Genomic DNA, 16,052 nt, shown 5'->3' with positions numbered 1-16,052 from the left:
GACTGATATTGAATCATTCGGTGTAAAATAAATAAATAATTTAATGCCCTGCTGTTTTCTAATTATAAAACTGAAACTGCCAGTAGATTTCTTTTTATAAATATGGTGGCAAAAATATTTACATAATAGTCTAGAAAGTCTTGGATAGAAAAAACAATAGGTAAACATTTTTGCAATAATTATAAAAAGCCTAACAAACAGAAAAACATAGTAACTGCAAACTTTTTACTACACAAACAACTCATAGTTGATTATAGTGCCTAAATGTATATTACCACAACAAACCAGTAGTCCTTGAAAATCATCTTATTTTTTAATTCTTAGTCTTACTGAATAGTTGCGTAAATATTCAACTCTTATTTTCTTCTAAGCAGTTACTATTACATAGCACTACATTTTTGTTGATCCTAATATGAGGACCAGACACTAGATTAGCCTGCAAAGACTTACTTTTGAATAATAAAAAAAAAACCTAATTCAGTTTATAATTTAAAAAGTGAAACTCATATCTAGGGATATTTAATAAATTGGAATATTATTGAAATGTTTATCTTAGTAACATTTTCTAAGTGAAACCCATTAATTACAATAATGTTTTAAAACACATTTACTACCAGAATATAAAACCAGACCAATGGAAACATTTTAATACAAAAATATGCACTTAGTGGAAAGTATTCTTTAATAGTTTCAATATTTTACAAAGATTTATTGTGCAGAGTGCATCATTAAGCTTACAACATTCTTGCCACATTTCTCTGAAACGCTGAATAAGAACTGATGCTTTTACTTTTGTCATAACACCGTTTTAAAATGATCATTGGAACATCGACTCAGAAGGACTCGATTTCAATTAGTTTTATTGATGAAGAAAATTCAGTTTAGCTGCTTTCTATATTTGCACCACACTAAACCCGTCACGGAACCACAAGCACAACAGACACCGATGAAAACAGCTTTCTCAAAGGTTCACAGAAGTAAAAAACACACGAGTCAATGATGGAAGTCCCACAAATTCAGTTCCAGTACAACATAGTTTAAATTACATGCTACTAGCCTTTAAAAGGGGAGTGAGAATTTGACATGGTGAAGGCAACTAAGGAGGACTCATGCACTGATGTCACTAAAATGAAAACACACACAGACTGAGGTAACTTAGAATTAAAGGAAGTCTCAAAAAGCAATAATAAACCAGCAAAACCTTAAAAATGATGAACATGAACTTTTCTGGTTAATAACCCAAGTTTTGAATTTCTTTAATTTGCCAATCATCTTATTTTGTCATAAGAAGCAGAAAGAAAATATGCCAGTGTCTTTCTTTCTACAGAAGTAGTTGCTTTGATACCAACAGAGAGTGAAGGAATCCCAAGATTATCCCGACTTAAGCTGCAGGGTTTCTCAACCGTAGTCCTAAAAGCATTTTTAGGGGTTTCCCTTCTGCTGCACAACTAATTTAAATAAATAAGCGATTACCAGGCTACACAGCACACAATGAGATGCAGGAAATAATGCAATGATTTAAATCAGGGGTGGTGAGGCAGACACGTATCTAAAACATGATTAACTGTGGATCTTAAGGACCAGAGTAGAGAAAAAGCATTAAATCATTTCTCCGTTACCTCTGATTTTCATAAAACCAAGAATCAAAAATCAAAAACACTGTACTGAAAATAGCAGATAATAATTTTGAAGCATTTAATGAAAATGAAAAACAGACTTCATTATTTAGTGGCTGACCAGCTGACTATTGATCACTGCCAATCAAGATTCCCCCCCGCCCCCCAATATCTATCTGTCTGTCTGACTGGTGTCTTTCTACAAATTTACGGTGACAAATCAGGTATATTTTACCTTTAACAAAAGGAAAGATAAAACATAAAAGATCTCAGTTACAGCCTTAATTCTAAACAGGCAATGCTGATTAAAATAAATTTATCATAAAATGAACAGATTGCTAAAGAGGTATATAAAAGAACAATAAATATATGGAAATATTTGGCAATGCTACTAGATAAAAAAATCCCTCTTCATTACATCTGATTAAGAAATGGCCTCATAATCAAGCTAAAGTTACTTTATCACGTCTTTCTGGGATTAAAACTCCCAACAACTAAATCCACCAAATTGCATTGCTCAAAAAATGTTTTTTTGCAAATCTCCAAAAAGTTGGAAATATTATATACATGAGATAAAAAAACAAGTGAAACAAAAAAAAAAAAAAAGATTTTTGCTGTTGTTTTTGTTACTGCCTTGTGTTGTTTTTCTCATAGCACAAAGGTTTCGTATTAGCATCAAGCTGGAGAAAGCTGCCAAAGAAGCATCTAGTGTTTCCTGGTAGGCAGGGAACACACACCGTCTCCATTTGATTCTTTCTCCATTGGACTCGCAATGAAGCCCAAACAAAAATCAGCCCTTTATTCTCCCCTGCTGTAGGTCTGCCTACGCCCCTCAACTCTGCTGTAGAAGCTCTTCAGTTCAAGCCACTGCCTTCAGAGGCAGGCGGTGGGTATAATATTCATTACTGCCGTTTCTAATCAAACAAGTGATTATGGACAGTTCCCCTCTCTGGTTTTATTCCTGAATCCTGCAACCCACAGACCAAACCCCTGCATTTTACCGCTTTTTCCTTTCTCTTACAATCTATCAGAGACTCTTAAGTCTCTCTCTCTCTCTCAATAGGGGAAGCTCTGTGATCCTAACACATACATACACGCAAACACTTCCTCACAAGGGGGAATCAGCTCAACAACACCACTCTGCTCTTTATTTGCTTGTATTCCTGAAGAAGTGGTTCTTTGCGTTCTCATTATCATTTCCTTTCCTCACTTATCTCCTCTTCCTCTTCTTCCTCCTCTGCTTTGAGTGCGTCTTCTCTCCTGAGTGACAAGCAGGATTCATCAGCTAGGTTCCTACGGTTTCATCCCGATCCCGGTTCAGCCCACTTTAGCCCAGCTGAGGAAAGACGGGATGTCCCTCACGGGGACGTTGCGGGTCAAAGCCTTGACGCGCAGGTTGCGATCATCCGTGAGGAGGACCACCTCTCTCTGGAGCCTCACTGTTCCATCTGTTTAGAAGAAACAAAGTTATGTCACAAGGCTGGTTCCACTCATGAAATGCGTTTTCAAGAGAGCCAGTGGTCCATACTTCTCTGAGGAGGCATGAAATCTTTTGCTTTGTCTTTGCAGTAGTGGAGACAGCAGGACAAAATCACATCATCATTGTTACCCTGAAAAAAACAACAGCAAATAAAAATCTGTGTTACTAATAGACCTGTTAACACAACAAATTTCGCTGGACAATAATTGTCCCAGATGTTACGCCGATAAATGATAATGTTGTTGTTTTGAGACCATTTTTAAGAAATATATTGCAAGAACACATTCTTAAAAACCCATAAACTTTTAATTCTAATGAATATTTAACACTGGAACAAATTTTAAATATCCATAATAAATAAACAGAATAACCAATAAAATGAATTATGAAGTCTCTGTAAACAAAACTGTCCCTCAAAAAAAGGGGCAGTTGAGACCAAAGCACCAGACTGAAGAGTTTTGCACTCTAGTGTTTGGCAGGAAGAGAGAAACTAGAAAAACTACAAATTCAATCAATCAAGTTTGCTTTAATTTAATTTACTGCTCATTGTGACAGATCTAGTTATTACCAACCAAAACAAACACCTGTTAAATTTAGTATCAGTTTCATACAGAGCCTTGGAAAGTATTTGTACCCCTCAAAACCTGATCATATCCCCTCATATTACAATCATGTATTTGGATGTATTCTGTGTGGCGGAACAACAGAGATTAGTGAATCATTTTCAGAATAAAACCATCTCAGAACTTCATCCATTAGTCTTTTGAGGTACATTTCTATCAACTTTGCAAAACCACTGGCGTCATCTCAATAAGCTGCTTAGAGTTTGCCTGTGAACATCGATTTTCAAATCTGGCAACAGATTTTCTGTTGGATTAATGTCAGGACTTTGACTGAGCCATTCTGACTCAACTGTAGCTCTGGTTGAGTGTTGCCCTGTTGTTTGTTCACAACTTTCAGCTGGTTGCACTTAATTTTAAAAAACCTGCATAGTTGTCAAACATGCGAATATGTCTGCAGACAGACGGCTCCCACCTGTTGTCCAGAGGTGTCCTCACTACGGAAGGCGATGGACTCCAGCTGATTTCCTCGGCTGGTCAGGGCTCTGAGGCATGGCTCCCTGGCTTCAAACCCTTTTTCTAAGAAAGCCACAGCAGAACGGGCCTGCTCCTGCACGGCCCGCACGTGGGCCACGCTGACGTTGTAGTTGCCTCGGCTGCCACTGCTTCGCCCTCCCATCCCCACTGCGCCGCCAAAAGGCTCCTGGCCTTTAGCCAAACCATCCAACTCTGTAATCACTGGAAGAGAGAGCACAAATCATAAAGTCTGTATGTAATTAAAAAAAAGTTAATGTTTGCAATATTTGTCATTTTAAACTTTCAAGTTAATTTGTTGAATTTATTAACTGTTTGTGTGTTTCTCTTACCGATGAGAGGCACAACGATTATGTACGTTCCACACTGGAGGAGATTCTTCAGTCCGTCCAAGTGATCAATGAAGCAATTGGTGTCCGGCACCAAAAACAAGGGTCTGACTTCCAGTTCCAACTGACCACCAGTTTGCAGTACCGCCTGAAACACACACACACACACAAACACACACACACACACACACACACACACACACGCATACACACACACACACACACACACACACACACACACACACACACACACACACACACACACACACACACACACACACACACACACACACACACACACACACACACACACACACACACAGAGAAAATAAAGCTGGATTCTGCCTCTGATCAGCTGAACTCTACAGCTCAAACCTGCTCGATTCCCTCAAACCGTTTCATACCTGGATTTTGTCTCTGCGCTTCTGCTGCTGAGCCAGCTTGTTAGCGAGGGCGTGCCGCCGCGCCTTTAGCTCCTTGATGTCATTCTCACCTTCTCCTGCCTCCTCAAAATCCTCCTCTTCTTCTGACCCAGAAAGAGATGACTCGGCCTCAAGTATGACGTCATCAGACTGCCAGCCAGACGAAGATGAGAACAACATCAGCTTTTTGTTGTGAGATTCTGTTTGTTCCTTCTGTAGATACATATACAAAGTCACCTCTTTCTCTGTTAACGAATCCTGCCTGCTCCTTGTATCTTCTGAGTGGTTAGGTGAGGAAGACATTGCCACAGACACGTATTTGCCTCCCTTGAAGGCTAACAGAGGTTCTTCTTGTCCACACAGAGCCTCCAGGAAGTACTTCAGAACCGTCACTCTTTTACAATCTGCTGCTATAGCCTGAGAAAACAGGATGAAGGTTAATATGTGCCTCAAGGCACAATGTGTATACTTGGGGCTGTGTGCCAAATGTTGAAAATAAAAGCATGTAGTCCGCAGTGTGCTGGTGTAACAACCCACTCACCATGTCGGTGTGTTTGTCCGTGTAACATGGCTCCTGTGGCGCTGCTAGCAGAGGTACAAAGCCAGCGAGCAGCTTGTCCTCCTTCAACTGAAGCACAGTCAGTTCCTCGTCTCCCTCGCCTTCATCAGTATCCACTTTGTACAGCAGCATCTCCTCGTGGTCCACACGTGCCAGTGCATTGCAAAAGTCAGCAAGGCACTGCCAAACGTCAGGACTGCACCTTGATCACCAGATTATGACAAGAATCGGTGAGATCACATCGAATCAATAAAACGCGGCGAAGTTTGTGGTTTCATACAATCATTCTACCAAAATCTTTCAGCAAACATTTGATACAAAAGCGGTCAAATATCTGTAATTGATTCTGATAACAGAGTAATGACATTGCTATTGAGTCTGAAAGGAGCATAAATAAGTTAACATGAAGTTTCAAGACTAGAATCTAAATGTCAGGTCCACAAATGATTTCCACCGTCTTTAAATGGAAGGGAAAACAAAAATTTTACTCACTCCAGACTGCATGGTGGTGGGTTCCACTCTTCTGGATGTCCCAACATCCAGTCTGACCACACTTTGATGCTGGGCAGCAGTTCTCTCAGGTCCAGCGGGAAAGCAGAGACTCTGACCATTCCCTGCAGCTCTTCAGTTTTCCCCTCCTCTTCTCCATCTGTCATGGGTACTGCTTCTGAAAGAGAGCAACACTGAGCTTATTTTTATTTATTACTGAGTAATACACAACCAAACATAAATGAAATCAAACACGCTGATGATTTTCTCAATCACTAGCTGCGTTTTCTTTATGAATGTGAGGAAATATTTGTTGATATTCTGCTGTTGAAAAAAATTATTTTTGCAATTGCGGCATTTCCATTAAACTAAAATCATGCATGAATATGCTTGTTCACATGATGAGTCATTAAAAATCACGGCAGTGACAGATATTATCAGTTACATGACATATTCATAGTTCAGCCATCAGAGGAGACGGCGGTGTCTTATTCAGGCCTTGGAGCGACAAACGCCTCGGACTTGGCAGCGGATATGCATGTGATGTTTTGGGGAAACCAAAATATATTTGCATATATAAATAACCATATATCCAAATATGTTGCACCGGATACCTTATGCAACAATTACAAGGTTCAAGGTGGGAGGGGAATACAGCATAACAATCCTGCAATAAACACTGCAAACTCCAACTGCTACAAAAACCGACAGAATGACTGACATTTTCTTTTCTATTTGAATGTTTTCTCCAAGAATCACTTCTATCAGAGCATAAATAAATGTTTTTTTTTATTGTATATGGGCAGAAGCAGCAGAGCTGTACAACTCAGGGCAGTCGGTTTAGTAAAACCGTTTCATTTTTTATGCATTTTATTTTTGTCATCATTACAAACGCCACAAAATACTGATTAAATAGTTAATTTTACTCATTTGTAGTTAAGGACATGCACAACAAATAAGTGAGAAAAATGGAGCTGAAGGGTAATAGACCAATAGTTTTACCTGCAGGAGTTTCCTTGAGAAGCTCAGTGCATCGCTGCACCAGCAAAGCAAACATGTCCAGGCCTAAAGCTGTGCTTTGTTCTAATAAAACAGACCGGACATCTCCTTCTTCATCTGGCAGAGAAAAGGTACTTCAGTTATTATTTGTGCATAATCATGACATGCATTTTTACTTTTTTAACTTGAATTAAACACTATAAATAAAATGCTCAATTTTATATATATATAAAATTATAAAAGAGGAAATATAAGCAGCCAGGTTAAGATCTTTCAGTGCCTTCCTACTTTAAATTTCATCAGGAGAGCTTTAGTATTCTCAAATTTCCATAGCAAATATTACACCAAATATTCAGACTAAATGGATTGTGATAGCACGACGATCCATTTCAAATGTCATTTTAACTATAATCATCTGTATTTGTTTGTTACCTCTGCTGTGGGCGTTGTATATGGCAAACATGTTGATGGTGATGATCTGCAGCAGGTTTGTAAAGCCGAGCAGTGAAGGGCCGTGCTGAAGAAGAGTCTTAAACTCCTGCAGAACACGGCTCGCCACTCCGGGGAAGGACTCCATGCTGTGCAGCCGCAACACAGAGAAACACACACCCGTCAAACTTATCCGGCACTAAATCAAAATGAAAATATAATTCTCAAATAATAATTTAGCTTATTTTAAATTCTACACATTAAATTCAGGAAGAAGCTGAAGCCACTCACCCCACTTTAGTGAAGAGCTTTCCGTGTGCATGCAGGAAACTCAAAATGAATCTCTTATTCAGCTGGAGAAAAAAAGAAGGTCAGAAGTAAGCAAAAAATGCTCCAGGAAAAGACAAGTGTAAGGACTTACAGTAAGAAAAATTTGAGAGCTGTATGAAGATGAAAACAGAAAATAATTTCAGAGGAAAACCTCAATCAGGAAATATTTTATAACTACAAACCATGTATTGCAGCTAGATGGCTTTTACCTCAGTAGCACTAAGGCTTCCCAGCTCTCCATCCTGCTCTGAGTCTCTGCTGGACTCGCTGCCCCCCCTCTGTGAGGACGGGGTTGTGGTCTGGCCACTGGGACGGATCCAAATCTCCACACGTGCGCCGTCGTCCCATTTCCTTCTTCCTTTCACTGCTGGACCCTGGGAGCCTCCTTCCTGCTCCTGCCTCCTCCTTCGCTCAAACTGTTCAGCCTGTTGGAATACATCACAAACTTTCTCTGATTCAACTGTGGATTTAAAACGCAAAATGTCGACTTGATCTCTTCAAAACGGTCGACGACTTTCTCATACACGCCGAGTATTTTGACAAGGTACAACACTTGACGTCCTAGGAAGCGGCTTTTTTTGAAAGCGTTTCCGAGTTGAGCTGTGAAAGGTTTTTCATTTGCCTTACCTTCCGCTTAGCTTCCTCAAAGAGGCTCATTAGGCTCTCCTTTGCTGTCAGGATGGGATTGGAGGCGGCCAAACTGCGCATGTAATAATACACAGCATCCAACTTTCGCTTCTGCAGGTGAGAGAGATTTTAAAATTATAAAGTGAGTAGATAATTAACTGTACTATCAAAAGACCAAAAATGTTTACTTTTAACTCGTTTTATACAATAAAGGCTAGATGTAATCTAAGAAATTACTGATGGATTATATCCACATAGTGTGACTGTAAACTATCACACACCAACAGCTGGACAGAAAGCAATGCAATCTTTTCAGCCATCATTAACATAAAAAATATATTTGAATTCTGGACTTTTAGGGACAAGATGTACACCTCATCAGATTCTCAGTTTGTTCATAACCAACAGCTGCTGGCTCTGGATCCTACAGAATGGCAAAGTGCTATTTCACTTTTTTGATCTCTGGACAAATTGGATCAGCTCAGTTTGAAAACCTTGAAATTGCCTGGATTATCCTAACTAAGGCTGAAACGATTCCTCGAATGATTCGAGTACCTCGATTACTAAAATTCCTCGAGGAAAATTTACCTGCCTCGAAGCTTCGTTAATTTATGTTTTATTAGTTAGGAATGTTTTATTCCGGCCGGGACTTCATTTGCGTTGCGCGGAGCTCTCACTTCCGCCTCTGAGTTGTTGACAAAAGCTAAGTCTCAGCGGCATAAAGTCCAATCTTCAAGATTGGCCCGTGGGGATTTTATGGATTGATGATAATGCCCGACTTTTTATCGTTTTTGGGGAACCAATAAGCATCCTTAAAATGACTGGGGAATGCCTGGAGTACGGCAGCATTTCTCCTCCGGGGCTGCTGGTTGAAAGCGAACGGCGGGAAGAGCGCTGAGGTGAGCGGATAGACTGAACAGGGCGGGCGGCTGAGTAGCTGATGCTTACCGTGTAAATGTAGCTTTACCGACGAACCGCACAATACATTTCATATCCCGGTCTGAAGAAACGGGTGGCGGAGCGCATCGTACATGGCTGGTAGATGAGTTTCTGAGTGTGACCAGTGAAGGTGTCGTAAATATCCCGTATTGCTTCCCCCCGTGTTCGTCCCCCGGTCTAACGGTTCGTCAGTCCGCTGGTCTATTTCCTCCCCTCCACCCCATGTTCGTTCATTCGCCCTCTCCTCCCACTCCAGGCGGCATTTCCCGTATTTTCAAACCCAAAGCGTGACAGGTTAGGTGGCAAGGTGAGTTTAATTAATCTATTAAACTCACTGAAGATGAATATATAAACTAAAAGCTGGATTGTAGACATTTTTTATAAGCACATTTGTGAGCCTGCTTCTTTGTTATTAAATTCAATATAATTTCAGATTTTTCTATAACTTTTCTTCTGGTTAACTTAGAAAGTGAGCTATTATTGTTACAGGTTAGTTTTCTAAACTACAAAAAAGCAACTGTTAGGGATGCTCAAATATGGAAAATTGGACTGATATTGATATCCGATAGTAACACCGGTATTATGCCAGATTTACCAATATTTCATTTTATAATTTTTTTTATCCGATTACTCGATTAATCGTAAGAATAATCGATAGATTACTCGATTACTAAAATATTCGTTTACAACAGCCCTAATCCTAACACATGAATCTTTAGTGGTTGTGTGTTGTGTAATATTTTTATTTTCTTATCGATCTTTTCTGTAATTAGCAGGGAAAAGCTTTAATCTAGTGCAGTACATGAAAATAAATGAAATAAAAATGACTGTTTATTCATGGCAACTTAACGTCTGATTAAATATTTAATTTAACAATCTTGACATCACTTACTGTATAAACTGCCAACAAAGCCAGCTGGTTGTAGGGGCGTCCATTTTTAGGCGCAATCTGCTGGGCTTTCAGGTACCAGCTGAGAGGAAACAAATATGAAAACATTAGAGCAACAACATTTGGAGAACATTATAACTTTAATGTTATAATATCCTAATGCTGTGATCTGCAATTAGGATATTGCACATCACAATATCTTAAACAGGATGGTTCAAAATATTTTTCCTGGACTAAAAAGTTATATGACTTTAACACTAAAATTGAATGCCTCTATGAAAATACATATTTATTGATGTATTTCTGATTTATTCAATCTTTAAGTTTAGGATCTGTAAAACAAAATTAAGCTTAAGGATAGCATAATGATTTCTGCCAGTTGAGTAAAAGTGAATTTAAGATATTCTTATGTCAGAAATAAACTCCAGACCATTTTTAAATTAACTAAATTAAAATGTATTTATAAAACAAAAACAAATTTGAACATGAATTGAGTGTTTTTATAAGGATTTATAGAAACACTCCTGAAATAACTGCCTACCTGCGAGCCTTGCCATAGTTGGCAGAGTTAGTGGCCTGTTCTCGGTACCGTGCAATATCGCCCTGACAAATCATGCATCGCTGAGCACTGATGAGTGCATACTTTACCTAAAAGTTAAAAAACAAAGAGAAAAAGTAAGTTTAAAACCAAACAGATACATTTAGAAAACAGTCTGGTTGTAAGTAAGTTGCTTCCTGACAGCAGTATAATTAATAGGTTTCACACACAAAGCAGGAATTACATACCGTTTTGCGTAACGGACGGGTCCTGATAGCCATGCCATCCATGTAGTCTTCTAATGTGAACTGGTACACCGCCTGCAGCTTCTGAAGCAGCGCGTCAAAGAAAAGTGCTCCCTGTGAAATAAAGAAAATTAAAATGGTGATATTTTCTATGTAGGACTCATTCATACATGTTTCAACAGATTATCTTCCTAAACAAACAACTGTTACTGTTGTTGACAGCTGGACGGTTTGATGGACACGATTTTTCAAGAAGCTATTTAAGAGTAAAGTGTAAAAATATGTTTTATCTTCCTAGTCATGGCAGCTAAATGTCTAATTCTGAACAGTATGTTTAGTCTGCTAATTTAAATTCAAGCTCTACATCCTGAGAACAGTTCTGACAATGAATACTTGGGTCCATGTGTTGTTAAACTCTACACTGACCAGCGTGTTTTAGACGATTTAGACGAAAGGGGGAAAAAAAGCAGATTTGCCTGCTGTGTGAACGCATTAACCTCAAAATAAAACACATTTTTTTCATGATTAGATGGACCCACAAAGCATGAACACACTACATGTGTGCTGTAAAAGTTTATCACCAACATTTAATGTAGTGGTTTTCAACTTCTGAGGACTCATTGCCCACCAAAGTTCATGCCAATAAATTATGCAAATTAAAATTGCTCTCAGAAATTGAACTTTTGGTTTTGATCAGCTGTAAATCACAAGCACTAAAATTAATAACAATGTAACACTTTACACCCCAATAATGAGTGAGACTGCAAAGTGGACTCTTGACCTGCTCTTTTCCAAAGTGTGTGTTACCTCATCTAGAAGCGTGAGCAGCATGTTCCTGATGTCATGCGTGTTGTCACAGCCGGGGTCTTTGAGCAGCTGCCGGAAGCGTTCGATCACCTGGTAGAACACGTTCTTCCACAGAGCCTGATCCACATTCTGAGAGTCGGAGAACTCGATGTCCATCAGAATGATCCGCTCATACAGGCCCAAAAGGTCGGCTCTTCAAGAAACAACAACAAAGATTTCCAATATTATTATTTTAGTAAGTCCAGATGAGCTAAACAACAAACTCAACCCTAAAGCATTAAATCCATATCCCCCCCCGCAGCAACCAAAACACTCACCTGAGCTGGGACATGCGATCCAAGCCATCTGCACTCACTCTGTCCCTGGAGATCAAGTTACTGAGCTGAAGTTCATGAGCATCTGTAGCCTTCAGCATTCGGCCCAGCTCCTCTTCAAACGTCAACCCGCCTGCTACGCCTGGCTGGCTATACCCTGCTCCCCTGTAACTCCCGCTGAATGGACTTGTACCCGGACTCGGGTACATACCGTTAGGGTGAGTCATTTGGTACGGCCCCATGTTATACGGGTAAGGATAGCGCTGGCCGGTGGTGGAATTCGGGCTGTTGGTGGCCATGGGGTAGCAGTAAGGGTTGTCAGAGTTTTGGAATTTGTAGTATGCCATGGCAGCGGCCTGCTGGGACTGGAAGTGATCCCCTTGCCCCACCGGAGGGCTGCCGGCAAGCTCGTCATCCGTGTCCAGAAAGTGAAGCTGCCCATATCCCGTCCCACTCTGCAGATACAGCGGCTGTTTAAGTGCTGCGTGTTTGGACGACTGGGTGTTGGCGAGAGCAGGTTTCTGGTCAGGGTTGTTGGGGTCCCAGAGGCGTCTCACCCCTCCTCCTCGGCCTCCTCTGGTCCTGCCAGCTGCTCCTCCCCGGGTTCCGGCAGAAAAAAGCCTCTGACCCACCTCGGGTGAGTTGGAGATGTCTGTGCGGGCTGGCAGCACCAAGATACCCCGGCCCCTCCCACGAGGGACTGGGCTGTCCTTAGCGACAGGTGACTGATTATCTAAAGAAACCCGAAGGATTCCTCGCCCTCCACTTTTGTTTGACGCCTTCCACTCCTCCCCTCGTTTTACTGCACTAATTTCTTCCTTCCCCACACCTTTTCTCCTTCTTCTCCTATCTGCTTCCTCTCTGTCACACACCTCACTCCCATCCTGTGATTCTGTTGAAGAGTGTCTCCTTGGCCCCTCACATTTATCCCCCACCTCCTTGTTGTTTTGCCCAGGGAGGCGTGGCCACTTGACGCCCTCCATGCCCATGTGTTGCCTGGGGCCATCTTGGCTGGTTACACTGCTCGCTGAACTGCTGCTGTAAGTTCTGTTTCGGGAGTGTCGAATGTTTGATTTGGAATATCGCTTGGAGTTTGGTGTAGTGGCATTTAAATTAGATCTGTGTCTATCACGCTCTTCTACAACCCTGTCCCGGTGGCTCCCTGTTTTAGCAGCTTTTTCAGCGTCTTTAAAGTTGCTGTTGTTGTCCTTTATTTTATGATTTTCTCTGGGATTATCGTTTCGTTTGCTGTGGTGTGGCTCTCCTGGTTTTTCAGATTTTCTCTTGTCAGTATTAGGAGCTCTCTTGTCTTTTTCCTTCTCAGGTTTCCGCCGATTGTTCTTTCTACTTTGGTTTGCTTCCTCTTCTCGTTTGGATTCCAGATGCGTCTCATTTTCTTCTTTTTTCTCCTTCTCTCCTCCTCTTCTCCGGCAGTTACCCTTCTCCTTTCTATCTGTCTTTTCTTCCTGGCATCTGGTTTCTCCACCTTGAGCACTCCTTTCTTTTTCTCTACTTGGACCCCCAACCTCCCCTTTCTCTTTTATGTTGAGTCTTTCTACTTTGCTCATAATTTTCTCCACTGTTTGGTCCACAGTTTGTCTTCCTTGCTCTGTAGGTTCTTCATTAGAGTCAGAGAATTTTACCTTATCTTTCCCTCCATGCTTGGGTATTGATTTTTTACTACTCCCTTCACCTGCACTCAACAGAGACTCTGGCTCCGGGGTTAGCCCTTGTTTCTTGGGGGAAGGTTTATCCAGCTCTCTTCCAACACCGCAGTCCTTTCCCTGCACGTTCCTGCGGCTCCCTGGTTGATAGAACTCTCTGTCAGGCTTGCGGACTTTCTTGACAGGTTTAGGAGCTCCTGAAGCATCTTGTTGTTCTTTGTCATTTTCACTGTTTGCATCGGTTTTACCCAGAGACTGGGTGCCTTGTTTACAGTTCAGACTGTTACTGCCGTCGCCTCTCATTCTGTCCTCATCCTTGTTTTTGGTACCTGAGAGGTCTGTGCACTCTTGTCTATCTAAAACATCTTCGGAGACTCTGTTTTTCACACTCATCGATGACTGATCACTCTGTTGTGCTTTGGCGTCTAGAGAATCCCTCTGACCAGGTTCTCCTTCCTCGCTGTCCTGATGACGGCGTCCGTGTCCAGCCGCTGGGTGGTAACGCTGCAGATCAGGATGTTTCGCTTCACGCCGCTTATGCTGCTTGTGTTTTTTGCGTTCCTGTTGCTCCTCTGCAGAAGGTAGGAAGATAAGGTAAACATCAGTCATCAAGACAAAAAAAATGCTGAATGTGAGAATTAAAGAGCAGCATCAGCTAAAGACACATTAATGAAATGTATATTACTTAATACATAATTACTAGTATTACTTTATATATTTATTGCAATGAGTTATGCCTTGACAGCATCTACCTGCCCTGAGGAATGCAGCACTATCTAACACTGTATGTCTAAACCATTTCAAAACACCTTAAAATCCAATGCCTATTAGTTATTTTCACACAAGAATTGTGTCAGAAACTTTGAATTTATTGTGGATTTTCTCTAAATTGACACAGAGTCAAAACAATACAAATACACACACACACACACACATATATATATATATATATATATATATATATATATATATATATATATATATCACTAATCTACATTGATTGACACCATGATACTGCAAGACCCACAAGAAAATAATTATTGGCCCATTTCTACTTTTCCCCTGCTTTTATTGCTTTATTTAGTTTATCTGTGATTTCTTCTGACATACATATGAGGCAAGCAGTTAGAGAATCAAAATGAAGTAGAATGTAATGTTTACCAGAGTTTGACAACGTAATCTTAAATAAAGTATTTGTGCTTAATAAGCAAATGAGAAGTACATCTATATCTACAAGTGTAAATAACAAGCAAGACCTGTATTTTAAAAATGAAACTACTGTCATGTCATTGTTAATAACCAATGAAGTAACAGTAAACATATGAAAACATACGGATTTGACATCTAACACTACAAACTGCTACATAAAAACGTAAAAAACGACTGATAACTGACAATACCATCGGCCACCTTAGTAAAGGGTTTTAAAATAATAAACATTTGTTATCTTCGGTGATAAGGTAGCTATAATTGTTAGGTAACGTTCCCTAGTGGCATACCGTTAATGAACGTTTACTTTACAAACTTTCCGTTTAAATAACACATGATTTATGCAAGCACACAAACCTCAAATGTTTAAATATACGAATTTTTAAAAGACAGAAAGAATAGAAAGCATATTCAAACATATATTTAGCAATGAAATATTCGGCCTGGTTTGAAGCGCAGCTTCCAAAAAAGTAACGCACAGATAAGCCCAGAGCTGTGCGGCTAACAACATTAGCTACACACAAACTTAGCAGCACCGCGGGCCACTTCCTGCTAACTTAGACAGTCACCTACTGTTTTACTAGAGTTTACTGAGTCTTTAACCAGCGCTGGCACTCCTAGAAAGATGCTCACGGTCTCTTACCGTTCAAACGATCGGTCATTTGCACTGAATTTGTAGATTCTGCGCGAAGTTCCGCTGCTGAGATTCGTACTCTATCCAGTTCGTTCGCCATCTTCGCTATCAAACAAACATAACAAGTACGGTGGCCCGAACGGGTCAAATGTTCAAGCGGAGGGAATTTTGTATTCTAAACAGATGGGTAATATAGTGCGTTTCCAGTCTACGGAGCCCTACAGGGGACATGGGAATTTTTTTTCTTTTGGGTTCTCTCGCAATACTTTTGCGTTTGCAGTATTCAGTTATGCCGCTTATGAGTACGTTATTGCGAGAAAACGCAAAACCTTTTGCGAGGGAACGCAAAAGTTTTGCGAGGGAATGCAAGAGAAAACTAATTTCCCATGTCCCCTGGAGGGCTCCGTACCAGTCGAACCATAAAGACAATATTTAAATT

The 16,052-nt window shown here is 40.4% G+C and overlaps 1 protein-coding gene across 2 annotated transcripts; it reads right to left on the bottom strand.

The window, feature by feature from the left end:
• Nucleotides 1-664: 664 nt before the first annotated feature.
• smg6 (SMG6 nonsense mediated mRNA decay factor) lies at nucleotides 665-15,740 on the bottom strand. 2 transcript variants are annotated; one of them, XM_014977544.2, is made up of 19 exons: nucleotides 15,623-15,740; nucleotides 12,110-14,342; nucleotides 11,793-11,985; nucleotides 10,989-11,099; nucleotides 10,744-10,850; nucleotides 10,206-10,284; nucleotides 8,375-8,485; nucleotides 7,957-8,172; nucleotides 7,709-7,770; nucleotides 7,421-7,566; nucleotides 6,992-7,105; nucleotides 5,993-6,167; nucleotides 5,483-5,702; nucleotides 5,179-5,358; nucleotides 4,924-5,091; nucleotides 4,523-4,667; nucleotides 4,132-4,394; nucleotides 3,145-3,226; nucleotides 665-3,064 (listed from the first exon to the last, which is right to left on the bottom strand). In XM_014977544.2, exons 1-19 carry the CDS (start codon nucleotides 15,711-15,713, stop codon nucleotides 2,934-2,936), a joined length of 4,827 nt encoding a protein of 1,608 aa, XP_014833030.2. In that variant the 5' UTR covers nucleotides 15,714-15,740; the 3' UTR covers nucleotides 665-2,933. The 2 variants fall into 2 exon arrangements, with proteins under 2 accessions (XP_014833030.2, XP_087868846.1); XM_088012720.1 differs by having other exon boundaries at nucleotides 5,993-6,164.
• Between the last annotated feature and the right edge of the window lie 312 nt (nucleotides 15,741-16,052).

Source organism: Poecilia mexicana, unplaced genomic scaffold, assembly GCF_051168715.1.
Source record: "Poecilia mexicana isolate PSO_F unplaced genomic scaffold, ASM5116871v1 scaffold_14, whole genome shotgun sequence".
In the NCBI taxonomy this organism is placed as follows: domain Eukaryota; kingdom Metazoa; phylum Chordata; class Actinopteri; order Cyprinodontiformes; family Poeciliidae; genus Poecilia; species Poecilia mexicana.
The sequence above is the reverse complement of the archived record's forward strand: the minus strand, read 5'-3'. Positions and strand labels throughout refer to the sequence as shown.